Source organism: Grus americana, chromosome 5 (genome assembly GCF_028858705.1).
Source record: "Grus americana isolate bGruAme1 chromosome 5, bGruAme1.mat, whole genome shotgun sequence".
Classification (NCBI taxonomy): domain Eukaryota; kingdom Metazoa; phylum Chordata; class Aves; order Gruiformes; family Gruidae; genus Grus; species Grus americana.
In genome coordinates, this window is record NC_072856.1 from 55395360 (window position 1) to 55405048 (window position 9689).

Below are 9689 nucleotides of genomic sequence, written 5' to 3' on the forward strand. Positions count from 1 at the left end.
TTTTCAGTATTGGCTGCCTTCATATATGATAGTAAAATGTACAGGCTTCTAAGTGATGACAGTGTTAAAGCAGCATACCAAATTTTGGCATACACTGTACATATCCACCAACGCTTCTGCAGGGGTGTACTGCATAATATTAATAGGACTAATAATGTTTATTTTTAATCAGTTTGTATAGGCAGCTAGTATAGAGAACATTGGTGAAAATGGCGTAAATGCTGCAAAAATAAGAGTTTCATGATTTGTAAATAATCCTAGCTTCAAAGCTACCAGTAGAGATAAAACCTCTATCACTGGCAGGTTTTTTTAACCTAGAGGTTGATGAAGATTGGGTTATAGAAATACAGTATTTTTTAGAATAGATTTTTTTACACTAGCCTTTTTTATTTTCTGTTGGGATTTTTTTTTTAAACAGTTTTGGGATTTAATTGGGACGGTATAGAGAGAAATACTGAAGTGCACATGATAATGAAAGTACTTTATTTTTGTGATGTAATTTTTAATAGTCACTGCTGCTATGTGTAGGAATTGTGCATGTCTGTATTGCTGGATAGCATCTAGCATGGTAAGGCTTTAACTGGGGTCTTCGGTTACTCTTGCAGTATAAATAAAGAACTATGCGAACAGCTCTGATATGAAAACAGTCATACTGATGGATTGGTTAGAAGGCATTCCAAAATGGAGGTTTAATAGTATTTCTCAATTAATAGGTGCTTAGCTTGATGTTTATTTACATTGCATGGCTTTGCATAAATCAGTATCTGGGTTATTGTCTTAGAAATAATTTTTTTTTCTTTATTCAAGCAAGATTTATTACTTAACATTGGATTAAATCTACACTTAGGCTCGCTTTTATATTTAGAGAATTATTGGCCTTGTCATCAAGGTTTAGGGGAAGGCAAATGATACGTTTTTTTTGAGCTTGTTTATGGTGCCACTTGCTACTTGTCTTTCTGCTCCACACCAATGCCTGCCTTATAGGTAGATTTTTACCTCTTTATTTTATACCTCAATACAAACATTTTCAGCAAAACCTGTACTGTATAATAGTTCTAATTGTCTGTTATTCATCTGTTCCTTCTTGTGAAGGATTTGGTGTTGACCAGTATCTGTAACAGACTCCAGGAGTAAGTGGGTATTAGTCTTGAAACAGTGTGTCTTTCTCTGTGACTAGTCACCAAAAGATCTGTTCTTTTCTGCACCATTCTTAGCCTTCTTGTATCTGTTGCAGGTGCTGCAAGTTAAATGTTCTAGTATGAGAGTTATGTGATCTGGTTTTTAGAAGTTAAAAGCGTGCGCTGCTATGTTATATCTAGAAATTAATGGGAAGATTCAGGTTTTGGAGCAGAGAAATACTGCTCTCAGTTGTCAGAAATATTGACAAAGTTGCTTCTGTATTTTGCATTAAGTATGTTAAAACACAATATGAAGTGATCTCTGTCTTTTTATGGCCTGCCCCAAAATGGTTTGAGGATCTTCAAAAGCTACTTAAATTAGAAGAGTACTGGTAGGAGGTGATTTTTAAGTATAAAGATCCTTAAATATTTTGGGTAGGAAGGTTAAAATAAATTACATATAAAACAAATATATCTTTGTGGGTTTTCCTTTACATGTAGAACTAAATAATTTAAGAATAAAAGTGATGTCTGCTTTTTTGTTGTTCTTCTGTGACCTGAAGATGTATTCCTTTTTCAAGATTGCAGGTAATAAATTTGAATTAAACTTTGTTCCTCCTGCAAATCACTGTGTGGTGGTGAAGAGGGCTATTTTTAAACACACGCTGCATGTGACTACTGATTTATATGTGTATGTACAATTGTGTTTTGGCATGTCTTCAGAAAAGCAATTTTTACAAATAGAAGTAAATCAGTTTGTTTTATCTGGAACAATTTTATGTTAATTTTTTTTAAATAACACTCATAGATTTGATGTTATCTTTCAGAAATACACAGGCATAAAGTCATCAAATAATATATTCTTGTGATGTTTTTCCATATTATTTAGAAATGTATGGGCTTCATTTGTTGCAGGAAACAGAGGACTTAGAAGAACAGAGTACCTAGAACCTAACACCATCCCATAGCTCTACAAACTTACTTTCTTCTCTCTCATCCCCACCCTGCAATCATATATTTCCTGGAATTCAAGTCCATATTGCCGTTCTTCTGGTTTCCTGTTCTTTTTTCTGAATCATATTTCTGATTTCTTTAGAGAAAAGAGCTGTGGAGAAAAGAGGACAAGGCAACTAACCAAAACTGTGGTTTGTCACTCTTGCAGTTGTTTTAACAGCCTTCAAAGTACTGAAAAATTCTTGTTTGAGAAGTGTTACCTGAGAAGTCTTTTCAGCTATGCAGGGTTCCCTGGCAGAGTTAGGAAAAGGCTTGTCAGAGGACTACATACTCCTTATTTAATCTTCTCAGAAGAAAAGTAGCTCTTCCTTGGTACCACATTCAAACTGCCCAAACTGATTTGAGAATGGTAGATGAGTGTGATGTGTAACGCTCGTTAAATGCTGCACAGCCTGGCTTCAGTTCCCATTTGATGTTTGCAGCTGGATGCTGAGTGTAGTCTTTCAGCTTCCAATGCTATTTTTTTCTTATTCCTTCCATATGTAAATAGCAATTGTATGGGTTCCATTCTTGTTTACCCTTTTCAGTTTGAAGATTGTAGAACCCTTTTAAGGTGCAGTTGAAGAAAAAAAGATCTCCTAAGGGAGTCTTCCAGTGAAATGACTTGGTTACTTCATATGATCAAAGACAGCTGAAATATGACTGAAGCACATTTTGCAAGACAAAAGTGATACTGTGGTCAGTGGAAGAATTCTGAAGAACTGTCAGTCCTAAATTTGTCTCCTTTGGAATTACAAATCCACAATTATTACTTAAATTAGTAACAGAACATATTGGATTAATTTATTGCACTGAGATCTGATGTAGTGGCATATGCAAGACCATACCTAGTTGACTAGGGAGAGTTGTGTTAGGTCAGTGGACCTCTTGTTCCAACTTCACCATTTCTAAGCTTAACTGTGGCAATTCAGTAGATGTGGCATGAAGTTGCCAGCATTAAAGAAATGCCTCTCATATGGCTGTCCTGCTGTACAGTTTTATTTTTCTTACAAGACCTATGTGCGTTTTTGAAATGGTGTATGTAGAATCGGGAAACAAGAGGAAAAGGGACATCAGTTGGTGATCTGCTCTATACACCAGCCTAAGGACAGGCTTATCTATCTACATCTGTGTTAATCTTGATACATACCTCTATGATTAAAATTCTAAAACATCCTGGTCAACACAACTTGTAATACTTAACTATTCTTACTACTAAAAAGGATTTGATAAGGTGGAGTATTTTCTTTTGATATTTTTAGTACCTAATATGAATGTCCCTTAAGCTTCTTAGTTGTCCTATCCACTGTGGATATGAAAATTGCTCTCGTTTTATGCAGCAACCTTTTGCACATTTGATGAGTAAAAAAGGCTGCACCATCATATTTCTCTTCCATTTTTTTCCTTTCTTCAGATAAACTAGTTAAATTATTTGTTTTGTTTTGTTCGAGAACTAGAAACCATGATCACAACTCCTGACTTTTTGTCCTTCATTTTTCTCAGAACTTTCTTGAAGGGTAGAGCCGAAGACTATACACAGTACTGCTGAGTTTCTTTTGTAAAGTTGCTTTATAATACTGTTTACATGGAGAGGATCAGATATCACAGTCAACTTGTCTAATAATTCCTCTAGAGCCTGTGGGACTCTTTATGCCTCTGCTGAACTTTGTTCTAGTCTCAAAACAAGCTGTGCAGTGACACCATCTGGTTTATTTTTGCCTATATAATTCTTCATTTAAATTGCTGTTTCAACCTAATTCAGTTTAATCTGCTTTATAAAAAACCCTTTCCTTTGCTTGTAATAGCTTTGTTTGTGTCCTCATTTGGTGCTGCCCACACAGGACTTCTCCTGTTTGCAGAAACAGAACTGACATTTCTCCCACAAGAAGAGTTTGTGGGGAGGGGGCAATATAAGTTATCAGGCTAATTTTGAAAATGCAGATGAGCTTTTTTTGGTACATAAGACCTTCAGTTCTGAAATAGCTGTAAACTTTGAAGCTAAACATGGGTTGACAGCAGTCATTCTGAGTTTGACATCATTAACTTAATTGAATAGTTTAAGAGAGTATTTCTGCAGCGTAAGTTTGAAATTATGAATAAAAGAACCATGACAAGGATTTTTTTCCTTTCTGTTGTGATTCATTTAGAGATTCTCCGTGATCGCGGTTTGTTTAGAAAAGCCTTGAAAAGAACTCATTAATGCAATAAAGACAAAGGAAAAATCAGAGACAGGGTAGCTCTCTTTTCCTCTTTGGTATTCCAGCATGGTAACTAGAAATGGGTAAGCTCTTACTGAATTAGGAATTAGTGAGCTTCAATGGCTTGTGTTGTCCGTGATGACCATGAAATACTACATTCCTGAAATACAAGCACGAAAATCTCAATTTCCTTTTTTCTCTCTAAACAAACACCTGCAGTATTTTCCTACCTAAGGTCATTATTTTCATATTGACAGTCTTTCTGATAATAGAACATGGATTTGACCTGTCTTTGCAGCATTTGGTCACACAGTCTATGATTGGATGAGAAGAAAAATCAGTTACCTCAGTCAAAACTGGTGAAGATTAATGAAAGGGAAAAAGATCAGGTTATTGGTTCTTTTATTGAAGAGAAACCTTTGGTCATTCTCTGCTTTCTGTTGCAATGCAAAGATTCCAGGGAAAAATCTTGTCAGGGATGGAGCGAGGAAAACTGGTATGGCTCATGCAGTTGGTAGGATAACTTGGCCTACATACCACTAAGACTACTCAGTTTGAAAACTCAGAAGACACGTCTGTTGTTAGAATTCACAATTATAGTAGCTGAAGTATTTTGTGACTTTGAAAAGTATAAGCTAATTCTTGAAAATAAACCAGAATTTAGCTGAGAGGAGGAATGATTTACATAGTTAAGTTACTACTTTAGTTTAAGATACCTGCTTCTATAGCTTTTAGCTACTTGTTCTCGTAAGGATACCAGAATAGATTGGACTTTTACATGGCAGTTGGGGAGGTGGTGGTGTTTTGCCAGATCAGATCTTTCATTCATAAAGCTGCTCTGCTGAATAAGAGGCTATCACCAGAGCTGTCTGTTGATGGTTTTTGTTTGGGTTTTTTTAAGTGATTTATTAATCAAAGATGTATTATCTGACAAAATCTATTTGCAGTTATGTTGAATGCAGCAAATGCTTTTGGACAAAAATGGAACAAGAATATTTTTTCATTCTCTGTTTCATTTTCCAGAATGGAAAAATTCTTCAAAGTTAACTTTGGTATTCTTAATTTCAAATTAACATTTTAAGAGCAAATTAAATTATGTAAAATTAGAAAAAACACGAAAGCAAAACTTTGCAATAGTTCTTTGCTTTTCTTGGTGTGGTTTTGGTTTTGGGTAGACTCAAGACTATTTTGGTTTGTTTTGCATTGTTCTCTGCCTCCTTGCTTTCCCCCAAATTTACTCATTGAGCTTGAATGATCAGTGACTCATACTGCTCAAAGGCTGTTGTCTTATGCAAGCAGCTTCTTTCTTAAGGACTTCCATGAAACTCAATTTTACCTTTTCTTCTTTGTCAGTAATGCAGATCAAGAAGTTGACAGGAACTGTAGAGTTATATATAGTTTTACAAGCAAGAACTTAAATAGTTAGGCATACTGAGTTCAAGGAGGAAATCAGGATTAAAAAAAATAATACCGTGACTAGGAGAGCAAAAACATTTGTTACTGCATTTGTGAAAATGGTAGCAATTTTTATTATATGTAATATTTTTTTCTCAAAGCAACTACAATTGAATGCAATTCACGCAAATGAGCTGTGGTGTTTTTTGTTTTTTGGTTTTTTTAACTTTTCCCTGCTAGTAGGCAGGAAAGAATCAAAGTGCAGGTAGTTTTTTTTATTATTGCATTTAAGTATGGTCTCTTTGAACAACCTGCCTGCCAGCTTTGTTAGGAATCTTATTTAGATGGCACTGTTCGTTACCTTTGTTAATAAAATATTGACAAATAATAGCTTGAAATCTGTAGGTAAAGTTGCATTGATAGCTGAGCTGATTTAACAGCTCGACACTGACAAACAAAAACCTTCCTCTTTTCTACTTGTGTGCCTTCCACCTCCCCTTGTATAAGTTCCAGCTGGAACGCTCTAAGCTGCTGTGAGTTACTAAACTATGAGAATACTAGGCCAAAAAAAAGTTATTTGCCAGGTTACGGAGCTGGATCAGCTTAGCACAAGGTCCAAAGAGCACCAAAAAAAGGCTTAATACTGGGAGGGATCATAGAACTGACAGTTGGTGCATGGGGAGGAAGGAGGGCTTTAGGATTTGGAGAGGATCTGATTCTTCATCTTTTGGTGGAGGCGAGCTATTAAGTTGGCTCAACTGTATGTAATGCTACAGTTTGAGAAGTTGAATTGTACAACGTGTTTTTCAGGAGAAAATCTGTGCCCAGAAATTGTGATAAATTATTCTGAGTCCATGTCATGTGTCCCCTGTCCCCCTGGTCAAAACTAAATGAGTGATTTGAGTTGATTTGTCCTCTTTAAGATTACAGGTATTTTCTTGTGATCCATTTCTGTTACTTTATTGAAAGTCTTTTTGTTTGTTTGTTTGAATTGCAGATGTAGTAGCTACCAGAACCCGGAAGATGACCTCACCAAAGCCCAAGAAAGGCACAGCAACCAAAAAGAGAGTTCAGAAGTAAATAATAGATGGAGCAACAAATGAAGTTGCTCTTTAGAGCATCTCTGGGTTTTTTTCAGTTACTGTAGCACTGGAATATTTTTCTTTCCTTTTAAAATGATGAATCCTGTAAAACATGGGACTGCTGTTTGTACCTGTTTTTGAAGAATAAATGTTTTATTAAAATATTTGTATAATTTATGTGTACTTTAATATGAATGCAAAATTTTTGCCAACTTTGAAGTGAGGATGCATTTTTATTCTTTATACACACAAATTCATGTCTTAAAGGCAGACTAAAAGTGTTTTTTTCTGCTTTATAATGTAAAAATAAAGCCTTATTTAGTTTTGTTAGGGGTACTTTATAAGGAATAGCAGTGTAGCATCTGATTTCTTCTAATTTTGAGTAATGTCTTATTAGAAGTCACTTAGATGTACACTGAGACGAAGTCTGAAATAGTAGAGACATCTTTTAAATATGAATTAAAAAGAGAACATAAGACAAAAATCACATCCTTCCATTCTAGTTTGTTATAAAATGTGTTTAAACAATTCTTTGGAGGACAGGTAGTGAATTTTAGTTATTTCTTTTTTTGCACAGTATTTCTGTTTGTATCACTTTTCCAGTTATTCAGAGTTTCTCTGGAAAGAAAAGAGACCAGAATTTCAGACATGGGGCCCAGGGCAAAGAAAAAAACCAACAGAGAACCAATGCTGATTCTCAACCCCCTCCCAGAGGTTTTCTTTTTATATTAGTGAAAATGCTAGAAGAATTATAATTATGAATAACTTTGTAAAGTATCTAGTTCCAGTGAAAGCTTCACTCACCTATGCTTCTCATAACAAAATAATGGTTTACCTTTTTTTACTAGTTGAGAAGCATGTAATCTTTCTCAAAAGGACTTCCTTGCTTGGCTTTGAGTCTTCAGAGTTTTAAGTCAAAATACGCAGTGTTTAATTTTGGAGTGAAATACCACTACTTCTCATTTAGATACTGCAAAATACATGTAATGAGGGTATGAACATCATTCTTATCAGGGAGATGGCTTTATGAAGTTTGGCAAACCAAAAGGAGTCCATGTGAGCCAATGGGTAGTGTATTTGTGTGGATGTCCAGTGCTCTGCTTGCTTGATTGTGTAATGTCTGAGTAGCTATTCACTGAAATAAATATGTTGTGTAAAATGTTGAATGAATGAATGATGAGGATATGTTTTGAAAACAAGGGAATCCATTGTTTTGAAATAAAACTGGAATAACATTTAAAAGAACTAGTGCCTTCACATTTCTGTTCTGACTGCTATACGCTTATTTTATTAGTAGCAAATTAGTATTAGTAAAGTGTGGGTGATGACTTTAAGCATAGCATTCTCCTTGCTTCAGATGTGAAAATAGGACTGCTAAAACCTCTCTCATATTTAAAACTCTTCAAGTCAAGCTATCATTTTAATGACTGCGTTTCATCATTTTGTTCAAAAAGTATGTTACACTATTCTGAAGAACTATTGTCAGGAAAGCATATTGTGTTCTCTTGCTTGTCTTGCATACTCAACGTAAAGGTCGTTTTCTTGTAATTTAGTTGTTTGACATTTTAATTTTTTTAGTAACTTACTAGTAAGCTTCCTTTTTTTACTTTCCAAGTTTTGAAGGAGTGTTTTCTTTTGACACTACCAAAGCCAGACACAGACATTTCCATATATTAGAAAAGAAAGTTTTGAGGTTCAGATTTCATAAGCCACCCCTACCTCCTCCCACCCCAAAAACATCCTGGAAAAAGTTTGTACTGGCAAGTGTTCTGCAAAGAGAAAGGGTGCTTTCCATTCTAGGTGAATGTTGTTTCAGGGCTTGTCTCTGCTTACAAGAGACTGTGAAACTACAGTCTTCACGGGCAAGAATGTCTCTGGCTTGCAGTAAACTGCAATGATGTTGAAAGTGCAGGACGGTTTGGACGAGCCAAGTTGCAGGCTGTGATAATAATACCTGCAGTACTACCGTATGTGTTGCATACAGTAATGTGCTTGCACACACGTGTGTGTGCTGTTTTCCAAAACAGCCATGGGGAAATACAGCACTTTTTAAGAGGCGGAGGGTGTAGTAGGTTATTGTTGACATCGCCATTTAAAAGTAAAGCTCCTAACACAAAAGAAGCAAGCTGCCTTTAGACTGCATTTACTGCTCTTGATGACTCCAGTTGTGTGTAAATATTAGAAAACAGCAGGGTCCTGCATTCCAAGAATCACTTGAGCAGTGCCATGAAGACAAGTGTCCTTACTGGTATTGTAGTCATACTCCCAAGCTCTCCTGCTGTTTCTAATCTGTGCGCACAGCCGTGAAAAAACTGGACTGACATTTACAGGCACAGCAGGGAGACACTTGAGTAGGGAATGTTAAAGACTCCGCTACCTATGTTTCAAAGTGGCCACCATACATGATAAATCTTCACAGGAGAACCAGTCGGCACTTCAGCTGATGGTGTAATGAGGATATTGATAATGAAGCACAGAATGCTTCTTTTAGTGCTTGAACATTTTGCAGACAGATTGTTTATATTTTTCCCCCTAATCTAAAATATCTGGAGAGAGAATCAAATTCAGGATGGGTATAAGATTTTTTTTAGATGATGCTGATTTTGTAATTTTACAGGGACATTTCCCCATAAGTTAATATAAAATCATAACATAATTCCTGATAGCTGTTGCAGCTAGCATTAAGAAGGGGGTCAGTTATTTTCCTGAGTAGTTTGACAGACTTTACTCACTGTTTTGTCCCAGTGAGCTGCCAGATTTGGGATGCCATAATACCAGTAATGCAATTAGGTTTTCTGCACGTTGTCTGGTTGACTTCTCAGTTAAGAGTTTCTTTCCCTTTGGGAATAAGACTAGACAGACTGTCATTTGCTATTACTAATTCTGCTTAGCATTATCACTGG

General features: G+C 35.7%; 1 protein-coding gene across 5 annotated transcripts in view; it reads left to right on the plus strand.

Annotated features, from left to right (window-relative positions):
- Positions 1–8189, plus strand: part of VRK1 (VRK serine/threonine kinase 1) — a 62518-nt gene extending 54329 nt beyond the window's left edge. For all 5 annotated transcript variants that reach the window (XM_054828744.1, XM_054828745.1, XM_054828742.1 and 2 more), the window contains one exon: positions 6702–8189. In XM_054828744.1, the coding sequence (XP_054684719.1) occupies positions 6702–6784 (83 nt within the window). In that variant the 3' untranslated portion in view covers positions 6785–8189. The remainder of the gene's footprint in view (positions 1–6701) is intronic.
- The last annotated feature ends 1500 nt before the right edge of the window (positions 8190–9689 follow it).